The sequence below is a fragment of the Clinocottus analis genome, unplaced genomic scaffold (genome assembly GCF_023055335.1).
Source record: "Clinocottus analis isolate CAN_PGR_092001 unplaced genomic scaffold, fCliAna1.0.p SCAF_7, whole genome shotgun sequence".
Lineage (NCBI taxonomy): Eukaryota > Metazoa > Chordata > Actinopteri > Perciformes > Cottidae > Clinocottus > Clinocottus analis.
The window spans coordinates 15,695,495-15,714,916 of record NW_027176229.1 but is presented as its reverse complement, the minus strand read 5'-3'; the positions used below and the strand labels follow the sequence as shown (position 1 = coordinate 15,714,916).

The window sequence follows — 19,422 nt, the reverse complement described above, 5'->3', positions numbered from 1 at the left end:
GTAAGTGGTGTTTAGTGGACCTTCTAGTGCATGTGCTTATTCAGACTGCAGTCTTTGTGCCCAACAGAAACAGATGAAACAACTGCAGTTTATGGTCAAGAAGGTTTAAGTAGCTGAGCAAATTAAAATAACATCTCTTTGGCAGAAACAAGGAAAGCACTTAGGCTGACAAACACATTACTGATACGAATGTTCTGTTCCCAAAAGATGATCACTTCATACAAGCAGCCCCCCCGTACGTATCTGTATGTGTACAGCATCTATGATTGAGAGATTATAGCTAGCATCAACAGCCCAGCATTGAATTATGATTTAATAAATATGTGCAACTTTCTCTTTAATCATAAAAGAGAACAGAAGAGTTGAAGACCAACAGACATGTTATATAAAGAGCGACAAGGCATGAACATGAGAGAAGAAAGCAAAGTGAGAGTAATGATTAGAGGTTAGCACATAACATTTCTTCTGCCTCCGACTGGTTTTATGACCCTTCATTGAAGAATACCAGTCAAAAAGTCATTTTTTACAAAATGCACAGCGAGCACTGATGGGCCGCCAGCGTCTTTCACACAGAGACCTCGCCGATGAGACATGTAGCTCTCGCTGATATGAAAGCCATCGCAATTCAATGTTACTACTTGAAAACCTTGTGCTCCGGAAAGAGTTTCTCTGTACAGAACAGAGGTCAATTGTCATTGTTTTTGCTGCAGACAAGACAAATGTCCACGTGGATCTCCAGCAGTGTCAGGTTAAGTCACGGTTGACGGATGATATGTAGGTATCTGAGGTCAGGGTATAGGAGGTTGGCTAGCAGGGCCAGCAGTCGTGGTCCATCTCTGAGACAGTGTCCTGGGTAGCGGATGAACTGGACTGCTTTATTCACAGATTCCCCCAAGTCAGCGTACTGCTTATTGCTAGGCATGGCCTCCAACACCCCCAACGTCTGCAGCCACAGAAAAGAAAAGTTATTTTTAGAAGATAAATGCAAATAAGAATTTAAAAACCACTGTATTTGCAGTTTATGCTGCATACTTGCTGAGCTTTTGCAGAGAGCTGCAAGTCACTGGTGGGTTGGAGTCTAAGCTCGTTCTCTGATGGCATCTGGATGGACATGAATGCTCCCAGACTGCGTACAACCACCCTGAACCTAGATGTACATTGGACATGAATTAACAGGAGGGTTATTAACAATGATGAATATGTATTTTATTGTGTTTATTGGCGACTGAAATGCATGAGAGGTTACCTATTAGAAACAGGAGACCTCTTCCCCAGGCCGATTGCTCCTAATAATCCAGAGTTCTGTCTTTCTTCTCCCAGCTGAAGGAGTCTGGTTTGTAACCTCAACAGACCCATGACGACTCCTGACACTTCAGTGTGTCCCGCCTGTGGCTTCAGCTGCTCTGCTGACAGACTCAGGGCTTTATGCCACCAAAGAAACAGCTTAGCTTCATCACCTGGACCACTGGACACACAAAAGCACAGATGCCGTCTTGCTTAGTGGACTTTTTAAAAGCCATCACAAGCAACCAAATGAGAGAATTAGGGGTCAAACCTGGGGAACACTTGATTAGTCCATGTGTTAATTAAAGCCAGAGTCCTCCTCTCATTGGCTGCTGTGTATTCAGAGTTGAGACGCTGCAGGATGAAAGCGTAGAGAGTCAGGAAGCTGCCCCCTGATTGGCTCTCAGAAAGGAAGTCATCCACTGTGAGCTCTGGCACCTGCAGCGATGCCAACACAGGACCCCAACCTACAGACTCCTCCTCAGCTGAAACAAAAACACAAGACAGTGGGAAATAAACTACTAACTAACTTTTTTGAAAAATTGGTCAACTTGGAACTTGTATGAGGAGAAGACCGGCTCTAAAAAAATTAATTAAAAAAAATCTCACAAAAACTCTAGACTTAAATGTCTAACTTATGTAAGACAGTCTTATGTAAGACTATGTACATGTGCATGGGTATGCATGTGCACAGGACAGAGATATATTTAGCACTTTCCTCTTACTGTAACAGTGAGCAGTAAACTGTACAAGGTTTTCCAAAAAATGTAGTTGCAATTCTCTGTTAAATAAAACAGTTACTTTGGTTACCATGGTTGAAGTACGCTGTAATGCATGCCTCCATGATCCTCGTCATGTGCCGCACTGATGCAAGACAGCGGGAGCAAGCTGTGAGGAGAGGCAGGATAGGGAAGCCCCTCCCCTTCCTGTCCAGCCAGGTAATGACATGAGCAGCAAGCGCCTCGCCTGTTGAGACACCGACGCCATTCAGCAGAGCCAGAGCTTCGCTGAACAGACTGCAGAACGCCATGTGCCTCTGCTCCAAACCAGTCTCTGGAGACGGGAAAAAGAGGGATGTTGTACAATCAAAGTGATGAAAGGATTTATTACTGACGGTTGATGTTGAGGAAGCAAGGAGGACGTCGACGACTCGCCTGGTGGGTTGAATGTGACGACGCTCTCCAGAAGAGACTCCAGCTGAGCCTCCAGACTGCTGAGGCTGATGCTGCCTCCCTGCTCCAGGGTCACCAAAGACTGCACACACCAGCACACATACACTCCCGCCTTCAGCGTCTCCTCCTGACAAGAAAAGTAACACAGATTAGCAATAGATACATGCATTACTTTCTCATTTAGAATATATTGTTCAAATATAAGAGATATTCAGAGTATGTGTCCCCAAACTAAGAGCTCCTGTCTCACAAATACAATTTAGGCATCAAGCATTACATTGCTTATTCATTAGTACGAGTCAATGAAATTTGAACTGATTCTTATAGTAAAATATGTTAACGTTATTAAAGAAATACATTAATAATTTTCTAATGTTTTGTGTTGAAATTATTGCATTTAGTTTCCACATAAGTTCAGTTTTACCTAGAGTATGTTTAACAGAAAGCATATTTTATAAAGATGGAGTTGAAATACACAATAGAGTAGAGAAAATACATAGAGTGGTTCTGTGTCCAGTAAAGCTTAGAAGTGCGTTTTGCCACTTTGGAACATTATCAAGTGGTGTTTAAGATTTCCTTCTGCTGCTTTACATCAAGAGAAACTGTCAGGATGTAAGCAATACATTTATGTAATTTGGCTGAGTGATATAGAGCTGGCAAAGAAAATTGAATTGTTTAGTCTGAATTTAATACGGATGTTCCTAGCCTCCCACTTTCACACAAGATGTATCTGCCTTGGGCAGAGTAGATAAAGGAGACGCATTCATCTCTATACTCTTTAACATAAGAGCTCCTTTGTAGAATACAGCCATTCAACATCAAACATACTGTATCTAGTATGTCCATTCATACTATATATCAACTCATAAAATCTCAACTGTAAGCTGATAAATTACATGCATACGAAATCATTGGTAAGTATGTTTTGTCATATTTTTCTGGGCTTGAAACGTCGACTGGGTTGCCACCTACTACTTATAGAGCTTAAGTGTAGGAGATTAAACCACCTTTAAAGTACAGTAGCTGTAATGACTCAATTTAGATCTTAAGAGGTTTATGATGCCTTCAGAAATCTCGGATTTTGCTTGTAAAACAAGAAGGATTTTATTGTCCCACCCTGTGTGGAACTTCTTGAGGGAGGGGCTGTAGCCCAGCAGCACTACGCAGAGATTTCAACAGCAAGTGAAGCGCAGAATCAGCACTGAGCAGCAATGAGGGCGGGTAGTGGGTGCCAACATATCCCAGAATGCCCTGGTATGAGGACAGGTCCAGTTGGTGCCAGGGCAGAGAGGTGGATTGGACCAATAGACTGAGTAGAGGGGAGTCCTGGAGGTTGAAGAGGAAATGTATAAAAAATGAAGGAGCGACAAGAGGACTGACAGTATTTGGAAAATCAAAATAGTATGGACTTACAGGCTGACTCAGGATTTGTTCCTCTTTTGCCAGAAAAACTAGCATGTATAGGAGATAGACTAACATGGTGTGTGAGTCCTTCTGAGTACCCATGTCCTGCAGAGTTGGATATGTTGTCCGGGTGGGAGGTGTTTGCAAGTGGTCACTTAGGACACTGACCCAGTTGACTTTGCATAACACTTCTCCCAGAAAGAGGAAGCAGCTCTTGGGACTTCCTCTCTCCACCTGCAGGCACAGGAAGGAGAAACAGTTATGAAAAATCCGCTCTGAATAAAAAACAAAAAAACATATTGTATGTTAACTGACTGCTTTATGCAAGATGCACATTCATTGCTAATCCAGTTATCTTAAAAGTAATCACATTATCCTAAATTTAAATACATCTTATTCAATTTGGGAGACACAAAGAAATAACAGTGTGATACGTAATGAAAATACTTACTGCAGGAAATCAACATATAGATAAATGTGTCAATGGTTTCCCATTCATGGATAAGCAATAATAAGCAGCATTTTTGTTCAAATTACTTTATACGTTTGAAACGGTGCGGCTTCTGTGCAGCAGCCTCTAAAAAGGTCCATGTGGGTCTTGAGAGACTGGAGCTTGTTTCCAGGAACAGAAAAGTCAAGCTAATAATAGGACCTACTGTAGGGGTCAAAGACCGAGGTCTCAAATTAACAAGCTCCCCCGTGTCATCATGTCTAGACCAGTGTGCAGTGTAGGGGGTCAGGGTTTGGCAGTCGCAGAGCAGAGTGTCTCACATTGAATAGCTGCTCCATCAGCTGAGTGTCAGGGTGCAGGTGTCCCCAAGGAAGGCTGCGGAGGTGTGTGTGGTACAGGTAGAGAAGGTACTCAGGTGTATGGGGAGAGGTGCAGTTCTCACAGTAGTGCATCATACACAGCCACAGTGCACCTCTCTGGCCGGGGAGCAGACGATCTGAAACATACACACAGACAAACTTTTCAATAACTTCAATAGTGCAGATGAAAAGAGTAGCAGCAATTAAAAACACTAACTCATGTGTGGACACAGGACTGATGGGTACCCACCTCTGAATTTGTGATACAGCGTGTCAGTGAGTTGAGTATACAGGCCAACCAGACATCCTGCCGCACTTGCGTCTGTCTCCAGCCAGGGGTAGCACTTGAGACTGAGACAAAGAGACACTCATATTGCCACAGATCTTTGTTTTTCATTTTCCTTTCCCTGGAAAGCATTAAACTGTTCTCTACATGTATCAACCAGAAGAATCACCGTACAAACCTCTGGCCCGATGAGAGACTTGGCTAAGTTCCAACTAAATATCTATTGTGGTCTTTTTTGGTTAATTTGGAGTGCTTCAGAAATAAGAAATAAATAACAAAACCCCACTGTTGGTTCACTCATCATATTCATCTAGTATCCAGCCGCAAAATAAGCGGCACAGATATCACATTAAAAAAACCTACGGAAAGTGAATATTTTTGAGTCGCTGTCCTCTCTGGAGTCTGTGCTGACATCTGTTCTCACATCTGTTCCCCATCATCCCATCATCTAACACCAACAACTGCCCAAGAGCTGAGGGTGTGGGATGCTTACCCGCCATCATCAGTGTCCAATGGAAAGATCCAAGGCTTGAATAACTTCACAATCTTACTGTGTAGGTTCTGCAGAACTGTGAAAGTGCAAGGTAAATGTCACTTTCATACTGACAGAAACAAGTATTATGGTCCTCAATACGTGCTGACTATTGGCAGTTACCTTTCATTATTTTGCCGCTGCCCATTGACTCTCTGGCACAGCCGCTGAGCTGCACATTGATTAGACAACCAGACAAATGTTCCCAGAAGGAAACCACGTCACTGATGTAGGGAGTCCAGGCTGAGTAGAGGCCAAAACTACGGAGGTCTGGCTTACTGAGACGACTCCGCAGAAAGTAGTCACTCAGCCAATCAACTGTCTCATCCACCTGTTTGAAACCAATGAAATCACACAGCGTTGTTGGGTAAATAATTAATGTTTACACATTGTATAGTATATTGAGACAGATAAGATGACATTTTTGCAAGAATCTGTACAACAAAACCAACATTAGTTACCTGCTGAGGGGAGAGGCTGATGGAGGGTCTGTAAGGAGAAACTGGGGATGCGACAGCACGGCCAGAGACATCAGTGGTGTTGAGTGCTAGTTCAGTTTTGCTTTTAGTATTCTGGGATGGAGGTAAGCAGCCCAGCACTCGCAGAGTCACCTTCCAGCAATCAGGATTCAGTAACTGGTCTGAGGAGCCTGGTGAGGTTTAGAAATTCCTTTGTTTGTCGAAGAAGTTGCAAATCAAACCCCTAAATCCAATATTCTTGAAATAAAAATTAATTTGCGGCTTCATATGGAAATAATTTTCTCTCATGAGGACCTAAACTTTGTCTTGAAAACACACACACACACACACACACAAATGACGAGCTGATTCAGTAGCTTGATGGAATGCTTAAGCTAACTTTAGTTTAATTAAATCTCCTTTTGTGTGGAAGATGAGTAGGAGGCATGCTTTCAGAAGGATGAATGTGTTTTGATGAATCACTTGAATGAGCAACAAGAGGGCTAATTGCTCCAAATTGTATTACCAGCCAATGTTTAACATAAAAATCAAAAGACCAAAAAATGAAACACACACACACCCAAACCCACACCCAAACCCACACCCACACCCACACCCACACACAGACAATCTTACTTACTGGTCGTAAGCAGACGCAAACAGTCACTGTAGTGATCGGGAAAACGGTGGCGTAAAAGCCAGGTCCAGTGTTTGGTGAAAAGGTGAAACGGTGTGAGAAGTTCTGGCTCAGGGTCTCGGCCGCAGACGCAGAGCGCTCCGTGAACCAACTCCAGCAAACGGGTTCTCTCCGAAAACACAGGATGGTCTTCATTCAGCCACTGAGACAAATCAAACTAGACAGGGAGATGTCGAAGGGGTTTACTGTAACTGTGCCGCTTGAGGCATTTATCGAATTTCTTCACCGTGTTGCATCTGTGTCAAGGCCAACCTTTGTGAGCAGCATGAAAATGACATCAGCACTGTCCAGGTGTAAGGATGTCACTACGTCTTGGTAGAGACAGACAAGCTGATTGGGTGCTGAATTGGGAGTGAAGAAGGGGGAAATGAGTGGGCACAGACGCCTCTGCTCCAGGATTGTCTTCAGGACACGACCACATTCCTCTGCATTTCCCTGGATAAACACCTGGACACAGAACCAGAGTACAAAGCACCTCAAGCCAGCTTCATTCCTTTAGAGAGTAACGAGTGAACCTGCCCGTTCCTAATCTATTAGTCACAGTTGTGTCCTATTTAATCCGTAAGCGGCAATATCGCTGAATCAAGTGGGCTTAATCTAACCCATAGAGATATATTCAGTGCTTGATATGAATCTTGTACTGCCGCCTGTGTGTGTGTGTGTGTGTGTGTGTGTGTGTGTGTGTGTGTGTGTGTGTGTGTGCACACCTGTCCCAGTATCTCCACACACGAGGACAGGTACTGCCGTGTTGGGGGGTGTCGCAGCGTGTCTTCACACACAAAGGAGACCATCCGGTAGAAGGCAGACACCCCAACATGCTGCACGACCGATGATTTCTGTGTCTTATACATATTCACCAGAGCCCTGGGCATAACATATGCATAAGTTAAAATGAATTGTGATTTAGTGCATGTATACTTTTTTTTTTTTTTTTTTTTTAAATCAGCAACCTCTGTTTATACTGACGTAATAAAGTTCTCTGTGTGGACAGCAGCCTGGGCCAGGCTTTGAGGGGGAGGAGCCATGGCGTCGGCTTGAAGCTTCTTGACGTCCCTGCGCAGTGAAGTTATCTGAGTCTGCACTGCTTCCTGCCTCTGGACACGCTCACACTACGCAGTTACGGAGACCACACACAAACACATTAATATATAACAGTAAACACACACACACATATACATACATAAAAAATATGACTACTGGCTGGTTGAGTGGTCTTACAGTGACAGTGATGTTCGCGGGTCCCTGGCATGGCTGCCCACCCTTCCCTTTACACTCCAGGGCCATGGTGACTTGCTCTGGTTGGTTCTTATACAGTAGAGGAAGACTCTCCAGCAGCTCCTGGTCCATCGCCACCTGTTGGGCTTCACGTGCAACTGCAATCCTGACACCAAGATAAACAAGTATTTACTAATCACAGTGTAACTTTGTGACGAACGAGCCTGTGCATTTCTGTGACTGAAGATGAGGAAATGTTTTAATATTTGTATGAACTCCATGTACCTGGCTTGCTCCTGCAGGATACTAAGATCCTGCTGCAGCAGTTCAGCAGCTGCTTTAGAGTCAGTAAGGCAGGTGGTGGGGACTTCAGCTACTGGCGCCTTTTGCTGCTGCAGCTCTGGAGCTGGACGGGGAACTGGATGCTTCTGCAGGTTGGATAGGATACGATCCCTCGCTACACACAGACAGACACAAAAGCACAACATTAAAACTAGTAACTAAAAGAAGAAAAAATCAAAATGGTTCACTTTTATGTTGACCACTGAAGTAAACAATTTTGTCTAAAGTATCAATTTTGGATAAGTACCATTGTTGAGGCTGGTGTAGTCAGTGAAGCCGGGGTTTTGAACTTGCAAGAAGATTGGCTCACTCTGGACCGTTTCCCACAGAGACAGGACCTCTCGCTCGTCATACTGCAGACGCTCCTGGTCCACGTACTCCAGCCACAGTTCCTACAGCAAAACATGACAACACAAATTCAAAGAGACAAGAGCTACATGACAAGAGCAACATGATGACAAATCTGCTACAATTACTGTACCACATGTTCTACATTAAAACAAATGTAAACACACAAAGATAAACCTACCTGCTGCCGCTGCATGACCTGTGCCAGTCTGTGTGGTTCATACTCCGGAGGAAGAGAAGGAAGGTACACTTCCTGCTTCTGCAGAGTCTCATCATCCAACCATATGGCGAATACACCAAATAACCTGTATGCAACCATTGAGCGCAGATCTGAGAGCCGGTTACCACACTAATGGCTGCTACTACCTGCCAAACAGCAAACATCAGTGGCCTACCTGACCAGCTCTGTGTGTAGCTGAGGAGAGGTGAGGTAAGAGGGGTGGGGATTTTCGGGGCTTTCGTCACCCTGGCCGTCTGATGAAGGGGTGTGTGGTGGGGGCACCCTGAGGGCCTGGCTGGCAGCATGGTGGAAGTCAGACACCTCCTGTATTCGCTGTCTCAGGTCTCTGAGTAAAGCAGCCTGAGAGGAGGCCTGGAAGAACCTTTTGCCGATACATCCACCTGCAACCAGCCTGATGGACAACACAACGAGAGACAAGGTGCCTTCACATGGATTCTGCGTTATTCCTGGTTTCTCTGGCAAGGGTTAGTACTGTGTGTGTATGCATCATACCCATACTCAGGTCCTGGTTGTCTGAAGTAGAGTTGTAGGAACTTCTGCCAGACCAGGGGAAGGAGGGGGTGGTCAGGAGGCGTGGCCAAGGCCTGACACGCCCAGCGGTACACCTGCAGTCGCTGCAGAGATGGTGCTACCGGCAACTTCAGCCTCTGCTGGGCCATCTGGCTCGGACACAGACACAGTTAACACTATCTACTCGCACTAATTAGCTAAGTTCAATCACCTGTGTCTGTCGAGGAGCAATCAAAAGGTTGCCATGGTGAGGTTAACTGCTAAGTTTAACTGTATATTTAGTTTCGTAGTTATGTCTGCAACTAGCACAATAATTCCTACATTTCGACCAGAAATTATGTATGATGTGAGGAAATGGAAGCAAGTTTAAGATTTTAAAGGTCATATCCAGCTGTGGTGTGTCAAACTGTGATAATCCAAAAACTTAAAAAAGATATTGAAAAGTTGAAATATGCTTTTTTTAAATCTTGGAACCTGTTAAAAGTTGAAATGAAGTCTGTAACACAGAAATGTGGACGCAAAGTAGAGCTTGTTTAAAAAGGATTCAACGATTCTGACCACCTCTGCACGATGTTGGAGCAAGTCGGAAACAAACCTAACCAGCATGCAATGTGCAGCGATCGCCGGTGATAGATTCAGCGCAAGACTTGCTCATCTCGAAAGAGACTAAGAATTACGCTCCCATTTTATTCAGTGTGTCACAGTCATAGCAGTGAGCCAACATGCACAATACCAGCATAATTGTGCAACATTTTGTCCTCCACTCACTGTGTCTTGTATTGTGAAACTTTTTCTAAATGCTATAATTACATCTCAATGCATACATAGTTTTTTGTGATTGTGTCTGTATACCTTTAAGGCTTGTTCTGGGGAGATGTTGGGCTCTGACAGGAGCTCTTGTTCAATACAGCGTCTCAGCTGAGAATCCTCCTCAAACATTCCCTCCATATTCAGCACCTGCCAGGCAAACCACACCTGCAAACACACAGACAGTCAGGAATGAGAACTTTACGAATGTGATCATGAGTTTTTGCACGTATCGTTGGTGCTTCAGAGACCCTTACCTCCGCACTCAGGGATTGGCCCTCTATGAATGAGGGTGTGGCATTTCCAGCGATCCAGCTAACCAGAGAGGAGAGCAGACCTCGATCTCCATGGTAACCCAAGGCATTCTGCATGACGTATGAAAATGGTGAAATGTACAGCTATTGTTGGTGACACTGTGCTTATTTAGTGGTCCTAGCTCACTGGAGTTTTCCTGATGGAAACATTTCCATAAATAATCCAAACATCTAACATGTGTAAATACCTTATGCTGTTGGTACAGAAGTTTCTGAACACATTCCTCCTGAATGTGTTTGAATGCCGCACAGCAGATCTGATCCATGAGGAACAGCACGGTTTTGTCCCGATACCACAAGTTCTGCTGAGTCAAAATCCCCACCCAGAACTCCAGCACCGCTGCAGCACCGACACGGCCGGGCAGTGAGCTCTCCACCACGTGGCTCTGGAAGATAAAACAACTCCATCATTTCAAGACGTTCTTGCTAAAAAATGTAAGCCATCATTAGTTTTTGTGTGTGAATTTTTTTTTTTTTTTTTTTTTTACAAATCTTGAGTAAATGTTTAGAGTTTAAAACCTGTTTTTATATCATGCAGCTTATCGTGTGCTTATGGTGTGGTTTTGTGTAAAATTTCAGGGCCTATCCTTTTGATATTAGTGACACCTACTAATATAAAACAATGTAAAGACATTGCATGTAAGACTTGTATTCCTTTTCTTTTTTTTTTTTTTACTATTGTAAACATCCAGAATGTTAATTTTCTGTGATGGCTGAAGACTCTCAATACATCTTTCCAACAGAAGCTTTTTGTGACAGACCTGAATGACACTGTTCAGATGTCGGACAATGTCTCCATAGTTGGTTCCTGTGAGCAGTGGTGCGACCCGATGAGTGACCTGCTGCGTCACACCTTGAGGACACACGCTGTCGTACTGCAAGAACAACTGGATACAACTTACAAACCTGCAGTAAACAGAGGGACGATAGCAGAGGGAAGAATTATTTAGGTGGTGGAAATAAGAATATGGAGCGGCTGCTCCAATAAATATCTCTTATGGGCTGTGTGTGATCTTTCCTACTGGGAGTTATTGAGCAGGTAGAAGCTGAGTGGGTAGGTCGGGGGCAAGATGTTGTCCAGAAGATGCACCGCAGCTCTCAGGTGGCGAGATTGTATCAGACTCTTCAACAAGCCGACTCCATCAGTGCAAAAGTGTTCAAGACTAGAAAAACGCAAGAGAAGATCTCCATTCAAATTCCATGTAGAAATCAACCACACGTATCAAACACTGTGCGAGTACACACCTATGCCCCACTGTCGTCATGGCGATGGACAGGTAGCAGCCAATAGGGATGCCTGCTTTTACAGCCCTGATAACAGAGTGCATGCTGGGAGAGTGTGTAAGCTCTGGAGGTGGGTTGGACGCCAAAGAGGGGCCCGACCAGGCTCCTTTAGGGTTCTGTGCGTTGCCATGGAGCTTCAGCCTCAGCAACAATTGCCAAGCCCATTGACTAAAGGATGCTTCAGGAGAAACGCCCAAACGAAGGACACTTGCAAGGTAAGACACCTAAAGGGAGAGGGGTCAGAGAGCGAAAGATGGAGAAAAAAGCAGCCGTGGTGCAGGACACGAAGCATCTGCGATGAAGGAGAGGTTCATCACCTGTTTGATTCCCTCTGATATGAGGCCGCTGTACGGTTTGTCAGTGAGATACTTTTGATAGGCTTCAGCCACCAGCAGAGCCACTTCACTGTGGAGAGAGGACGACAAGGCCAAGGAGCCATCCTGCAAAGGGAGACATGTTTAACTACAAACCCACCTTTGCGCTTGTGATATCTGGAGTCAGCAGCTACCTGTGTGTAACCCCAGTTAAGGCCTTCCAGTATGACGCAAGCCAGCCGGTTCTCCACAGCAGACAGAGGATGTTGGAGCAGCCAGGCTCCGATCACAGATATTTCCTCTGGCCGTGGCCGCCACAGACTCAAAGGCAGCTCTTTGCACAAGTACAGAGCCACCTAACGCACACAAGAACCCAAACGTTCACACAGACAAAACTTAGTCAGAGCTGAACGACAAATAAGATCTTTTCCTCTCAATGTCGACAACCGCTTGCAGCTTCTGTAAGTCTTTATTTAATAGCAATACTAACCATTCCCACGGTTTGTATGGTCTCTCTCAGTCTCTCCAGGAGCACAGATATAACGTTGGGATGGGCAGTCGCTATGGCAGCCAGCAACTCCCTCCCCACCTTAGAGTAAGTTTCTCTGGTAGTCGCACTAACATAAGACACCTGGAACAGAGACAAGAGGAGATGTAAAAGAACATACTCACTGTATGTTGTCTGACAAAGGGACCAGGTGGATTACTTTGGTTTTCTATTTGAAAAACACAGTATATAAAGTATCAGAGTATTCACTAGCTTTGTTAAATCACTTGCAACTCATACCTGGTACATCAGCAGAGTTATGGTTGTGATGAATGCGGGGTCAGAGTGCTGAGTCGGCGTGGCCATGTGTGCTAGTGCGGTGAGGAGGGAGATGCCATCAGAGCTGTTCACTTCACAAAGCCAGTGCTCAAACCTCTCTTGGTGTTCTGGGTCTGCAACAGACACATACATTGAATATGACGGCGGCTATTATCAACATCGGACTGAGAAGAATAACGTTTTCTTTTGTCTGGTTTTAGAATCCCAACACAATAGATCTACCAAGTGTCTTTGTAATTGTAGTAGATTGTAAAAAAACTTCCTTCCAAAATTGTGTGCATTCAGCTTTAAATATGAAAATGACACCATAGAATGCTTTAAAATAAAATATTTTCTTTTTGAAAGATTTGTGCAGGTTATGCTGGTACCTCCAAGAGCCTTGATGCAGGACCTTGTGTCAGTAGCAGTGCCGAGTGTTTCCGGTTCTGTTGTCTCTGCGCACTGCATAACATGAAGGACCCTCCACAGCATAGAGCTGGACAGAGTCCCATATGGCATCTCTGACATAAACAACCAAATTCCCAATCTGTAAGAGACAAATCAAACGTAAACTCATGTAAATAAACGATTCCCAGTTAAATGGAAACTTGAAGCCAATTCCTCACCGTTTGTTTCTGAGTACATGTAACACAGCTCTGAGGAAGAGGTTGTCATATTCTAGCTGCAGTTTGTCCAAAGACAAAGAGTGTGCTTGAGAACTGGATCCACCAGCACCAGCTACACTGACATACTGGGCCCAGTGGTCACTGACATAGCAAACTGTCATTCTGTGGAACGAAAGAGAGGAGACAACTGGATGAATATTGAATGTTAAATACTGTATGTATAGTCTGACTGTAGTGTATATTATTGGTGCACTGACCGTATGATGTGTCCTATTCGTTTAACTAGCTGTCTGTATCGTGCTCTGTTGTAGGTTTGAAGACCAAGAGACAGAATCTCAATGAGTGAGGAGGCAAAAGCAAAAACACGCATCATCTTCTGGCTGGAACTGGCCTGGGGTTGATATACACCTGGAAGGAACGTGGTGCATTAGTTCATTCAGTGAGTGATGGACACTAACAGACGGACAGACAGACAGTCTCGCACCCTGCTTGCTCATCCCCAGCATGTGTGCATAGAGCTGCTGGAACGGAAACTGGGTCAGCAGGGAGATCAGATCCTCCTCACAGAGCAACAACCAGCTGCTCTCTGGGTCCTCATCCTAAACACAGAGAAAAGAAATGCAGTTAGAGGCTAAATGAACACACACTGCACTCTTTAAAAAACAAAATGTCATGACAGCCTCTATTTCACACATGTTTAACCTGCTAAAAGGGTTTTTAAGGCAGAATTGTTTTTAAGGCAGGATGCAAAGTGGAGGCTGAATAAGCTAAAAAAACAAGCCATTTCATTACAAAATAAAACAATGTGAAAGATTAAAAGTAAAACTTTTTAATATAATTACAATATCTTGACATGTTACTGTTTTGCTAAATAAAATGTGTCTTAAAGTTCCCAAAACAAAGTGCTTTCTGAGCAACATTGTGCACTGCCAGCAGTCGTTTTATGCCAGCAGACTGATATTAAAACAGTCAAAGGTGTTCATTTGGCATTTATTTTACAACAGCTTTGAATATGACTCAGCACATCAAAACAAAGACCAGAACATTGTGATTTATAAATTCATATCACATTTTCTTGAGACACATGCAGACTATTTAAAATAACAGCATCAGAATCAGTGAAGGGAAACAAAACAGAAACACAAATGAAATTGTCCATTATATGAACTTCGGCCCGGTTTCTTTTAGATAATTCTTAATTTTCAAAGCGTTTTGTTTGTTTACTCATAATGCATTCAGTCATGGCCCGTTTAAACATACCTCCTCTCCCGCTTCATCAACTAGTGTCCAGTTCCCAGACTCAGGTCCAGAAGCTGCTGAGCTCTGGCTCTCACATGGCTTCAGATGTCCAAGAAACTCTGCACGGTGTCTGAGTCAAAACACAGGAGCCACTGGTTAGAGATGTTGGATTGTTAGACCTTGAAAGGATGCACACTCATGGAAAACTAAAGACCTCGAGCGCAGAGTTCACGGTCAGTGATCAGTAGATTAAGCCTCTCTGATATTTACCTTGCAGGTGACATTAGGACGGCCAGAGCTTGCATAAAGGGCAGCACTCCACAAGTGTTCCCCCAAACTTGGATCTGAGGCAGAAATTGGCAGGACAGCTCCAGTTACTATGTACAACCAATGCCATGACAACACTAAATGATGTCTCTAACTAACCTGAAGGAAGGGTGCAGCCCACTTTCCAACCCCGGCAGGACAGCAGAGAAGATGACAGAGCAGGTACAGGTGCTCTCCTGACCCTCCAACATGCAGCAGGATTGCCACCTGGAGAATTAACCAGAACCATGTAATTAAACACAACAACACCTCAACCAATAGAACAGAGCAAGACAAGTGGTCCAATGTGTGTGTCTGTGTGTGTGTACCAATCTCTCCAGCCAGTGATGGATGTCTGTCTGGAACTGTGGGTCATCCAGGACTCTACGAGTAAAGCTAAACAGGACACTGATGGCCTCTTTCAAGGACTGGAGGGAACAAGGCTGTGTTTGGCTGCCAGAATAATCTGATAACAAAAATATGCCCCAAACTGATTGACGGTCTACACATCACAGTAGGATTATGCATGAGAGGCATGTTACAGCCACTTTGTGTCAATGAATGTATACGTTTCTCACCTTTCAGTAGACGATATAAGTAGGATTCCACCTGGAGGCGTGACAGCAGAGCAGTGTACGCATGTAGCGCCACCTTCTGATGGAGCAGCTCACTGCGAGCTTCAAACAGTCTCCTCAGCTCAGCCAGCACACTCTGACTGAACTCTGCCTGCTGGAAGCGGTGGTACCCACACACTTTAGACTGATCTGCACACACACCCTGCAGGGAACGGATTACATTGACGGTGTCATTACAGCAGAAGACTATGAATTCGTAGTTTTCTCTACACACTGTATTTCTGCTTTTTGTTCTAACCGCCACACCTGAAGAGTAAGCTGCTCATCTTTGAAGCTCCAGAGACGATTCTGTGTGCTCTTGCAGTCAGAGGACTGTGTATGGAGCAGTGTGTGAGATTGGGTCAGCTGTCTACGACAGCGCCAGTAATTCTGCAGAAGTTCGGTCAGTTCGTGGTTCTCCTGCCGGGCTAGAGCACAGAACTGGGCAGCACACACTTCGACACCCTCTAACCAAGCTCGCAAACCTCCACCGGGCTCCCAAACACTCAGCTGCTCCAGCGAGAACGGCTGCAGAAGAAAAACATGAAGTGAACTCACATGTTAATACATGTGTAAATGTAAGGACACAATCATTTCAGTCACATAATAACTATGTTATTATCTAGGTCGGGCCAAAATTGACAAACTAAATATCTGAATATTTTAATGTTGAGGGATGACGAACTTTAGAGAGAAAATCACACATACTTTGGATCCTCTCAGGTAAAGGCAGTGATTGTTCAATCATTTAGAACAGTCTATCTATTAAACAATAATAAGCTACACTTTACGCTTCACTTTAAAAGCAGGAAACATACATTTTACTGAAATCAACCCATTACAATAACCAAAAAAAAACAGGTATTTATTTTCATGTTAAATGTACTGACAGATTAAAAAGTCTGCTGAAATGGTGACTTAATGTGCAATTGCCTCAGTACATTAACTTATTTTACCACAAATAAGACTATTGTTTTTCCAACATCAAATACATTCTTAATCTTTTAGAAACTGAGCTAAGTCATAATGAACGACATTGACAACGTTTTAAAACTGAGGCGTTTGACAACAAATAAAATGTATGTATAATTCACTCTATATTTCTCTTTTACTATTTGAAAAACCCACCCGCTGTACTCATAATCTCATTCATTGTTATCTCTTGGTCTAAGAGATTACCTGAATTTCCGGAGCTGTGTTGGGTAATTCTGGGTAGAGTTTGCTTCTAGAAAGTTCTGCTACGGACTCCACAAGCTGCAAACTTGGGGGGGAAGATTCCTGCTCAGGAAGTGCCAGCACTGCAGGTCCCTTTTCCCTATTTTTCACAGCTTCCTCACAGAGTTGTATCACGGAGCCCTCCTGCAGTGTTGGGAGAGAGGGGTACAGTGCAGGGGCACTCGGGGCATTTGGGATCTGAAACTGAGTTGAAACCCACACCTGATTCCACGACTGTGTATCTTTTTCCAACTCAGTGGTCTGTGTTGCAACTTTAAGCTCAGCCCCATGAGCGGCCAACTCTTCCTCGTCCTCTTCCTTGTCTTTTGACTCTGTCAGATGCATTTTGTCCTGTAATGTCTGAGGTGACTGTAAAGTCTCAATTAACATTGACGTGGGTAACGTATGTGTTAAAGAGGTCTGTTGTGTCTCACAGGGAAGATCTGACGGCTGTGTTGTGGTCTCAGCAGGCTGCTCCTCCACTGGCTCTTGATATGGCAGACTGAGGGGGATGTCGGTGAAGCCGGATGTGAAGGCCTCCTCGGCGACAGCTGAGTGAGCTGTGGCTTTTTTGTCTTCCTCTGCATGCTTCTGCTTCCTGACCAGCTGAAAACATAAAACAATCAGAGAAAACAACATCATTTACAACTGAGTATATGCTGTAGCTCCATGACAAATGGTATGTGACTAAAGCACAAACACTATGACAAATGAGGCAAATCTATATTATTATTATGTCTCAGGCCAGTGTCCGAAGGATTAGCTCTACTATTAAAAAAATAAATAAATGAAAGAGCTTATTTATTTGTGGATGCTGGGCCTTTATGTTTGGTTTCCGTGATAAGCAGCTTTTGAAGTTTCCTGAACACATATGTTGTATTGAACACTGTAAATAGTCCACACTTGTGAGAAAGAGAGTCTGTGATTGACTGGAGAGACATGTACTGCCTCCACGGCAATTCTCATTGAAATAAGCTTTCCACCTGTGTCACCTGAAAAGAAGATACATTAAGTGTCAAGGACTTCTTTAATCACCTGAGTTTTTCCGCTGGTTTTTGCCTTGGTCTTCTTTGGTCTTGCAGCCTCCATCTTTAATATCTGCTCAAATCAACTTTCCCACCTACTGAGATCCTCTTGACATGCAGCTGACTGAGATGTCTCCTGGTGGAAACGAAGCTGATCGACTGACATCAAACAGTCCTCACATGTAAACTAGATTCACACAAACAGCAACCAGTAGCTGGATTAGTAAGCGAGGTCTATCTCGTGATAAGCAGCCCGAGGCTGGCTGTGTTGCAAAGATAAACACTTGCCACGGGTTGTAAACAAAGCCCTGCGTGGAGAAACGTCTCTGTCGGGGGATAGCAAGGCAACAGCTAGCATGTATTTTAGCGTAGACACAATATCTAGCGAATACATGTTTGTAAAAACGAAACCAGTCCTTGCTGATAAACTCTACGTAGCTAACGTACACAACTGAAGACGAGTTGCCAAGGCTCAACTCAGCTAACGCCAAGCTTTCAGCTCGTTTTTAAGTTATGTATTTACCAGCGGCCCTGAGTTTTCAGTTGTGTTGCTCACATGATCAAAATAAGATGTTAACACGTCGTCCCGTCCGCTGGTCAGCTGTCATTTGTTTTGTTTGTTTCAGGAATTCTGCAATCGCAGTCACGTGACAACTCCACCTCTCTACGGAAAGCCAGAGAGCCCAAACTGTATATTCGACGACGAATACAATAAACACAATCGTGAACTACACCGTCTTTCTGCATTCAGAACCATTGTAAGACAGTTACAGAGGAACACCACTCTTTGACGCAGTGGGTTCCAAACTGGGAAACAAATAAAGAAAAGTGTTTGTATAATATATTTATTGTCACGCAGACAACTGTCAAGTATGACGTCAAATCAGCCTTGTTTTCATTACTCAAAATCACAGACATTTTCTATACCTATTCAACGGGCGTGAACTGAGTTCTTGGTGCTGTCATAATGACTTGTAGAGACTATTAGTGACATTAGGATATTAAAACATAATCTGTTGTACAAGACAGTACATGTGGCTGGCAAACGCAATTACACTGACTTAACAACATACTTCAAAATGAGATGCCATCATCTTCCTCAAGTGGGATGCCAAGAGGATGGCAGATCTTGTCAATGATTAAAAAAGGCTAAAAATTGTAGAATATGTTCAATTTATGGTTAACCTTAAAACATACAATGACTTATCCAAATGGACTGCTCTATTGGTGGGGGGAAGGGGGGGGGGGCAGGATTGAGTTTGGTTTGTAATACTTGTCAAGATATCAAGACATATTTTTCAAGAGAAAGATTAAATGTCAGTCACACAAATAAACAGTCCTCCCCATTGCAAAGTTCCCTTTGAACTTTGCAAGATAATCAATCTTGTCATCTGGTTTCATAATTGTTTCAACAAAAGTGATTATATACAAGAAAAAAACCCCTAACAATTTAAAAGTAATCTAATTACACTGCAATTAATCATTTATTAGTCATGTAGTCTGTAATAGACTTAAAAAGCACTTTACCATTTCCAGCAGTGTTCATGTGAAGGCTCAGACAGATCACGAGTAAC

At 43.7% G+C, this 19,422-nt stretch overlaps 1 protein-coding gene across 1 annotated transcript; it reads right to left on the bottom strand.

Moving 5' to 3' along the window:
- Nucleotides 1–88: 88 nt before the first annotated feature.
- epg5 (ectopic P-granules autophagy protein 5 homolog (C. elegans)) lies at nucleotides 89–18,446 on the bottom strand. Its single transcript, XM_068605156.1, has 45 exons — nucleotides 17,859–18,446; nucleotides 16,788–17,429; nucleotides 15,876–16,136; nucleotides 15,573–15,771; nucleotides 15,324–15,460; nucleotides 15,115–15,222; nucleotides 14,959–15,032; nucleotides 14,710–14,818; nucleotides 13,934–14,048; nucleotides 13,707–13,857; nucleotides 13,450–13,611; nucleotides 13,213–13,370; nucleotides 12,806–12,957; nucleotides 12,509–12,649; nucleotides 12,213–12,374; nucleotides 12,022–12,144; nucleotides 11,666–11,928; nucleotides 11,443–11,583; nucleotides 11,182–11,326; nucleotides 10,609–10,806; nucleotides 10,364–10,471; nucleotides 10,152–10,274; nucleotides 9,282–9,448; nucleotides 8,944–9,180; nucleotides 8,730–8,853; nucleotides 8,448–8,592; nucleotides 8,144–8,315; nucleotides 7,862–8,024; nucleotides 7,610–7,752; nucleotides 7,351–7,507; nucleotides 6,896–7,090; nucleotides 6,587–6,800; nucleotides 5,950–6,137; nucleotides 5,612–5,819; nucleotides 5,450–5,525; nucleotides 4,921–5,021; nucleotides 4,632–4,807; nucleotides 3,870–4,094; nucleotides 3,573–3,782; nucleotides 2,439–2,583; nucleotides 2,095–2,337; nucleotides 1,556–1,769; nucleotides 1,247–1,465; nucleotides 1,033–1,147; nucleotides 89–943 (listed from the first exon to the last, which is right to left on the bottom strand). The coding sequence occupies exons 1-45, from the start codon at nucleotides 17,910–17,912 to the stop codon at nucleotides 755–757; spliced, it is 7,752 nt and encodes a 2,583-aa protein (XP_068461257.1). The 5' UTR covers nucleotides 17,913–18,446; the 3' UTR covers nucleotides 89–754.
- Between the last annotated feature and the right edge of the window lie 976 nt (nucleotides 18,447–19,422).

Bases quoted from the DNA above. Each gene is read 5' to 3' on its own strand.
- epg5 (XM_068605156.1), bottom strand. From the start codon at position 17,912: ATGGAGGCTGCAAGACCAAAGAAGACCAAGGCAAAAACCAGCGGAAAA. The intron at 12,375-12,508 runs GTTAGTATTGCT...TGTGTGCGTTAG, and splicing joins CCATACAAACCGTGGGAATG to GTGGCTCTGTACTTGTGCAA. The intron at 6,801-6,895 runs GTTGGCCTTGAC...CTCCCTGTCTAG, and splicing joins TTTTCATGCTGCTCACAAAG to TTTGATTTGTCTCAGTGGCT.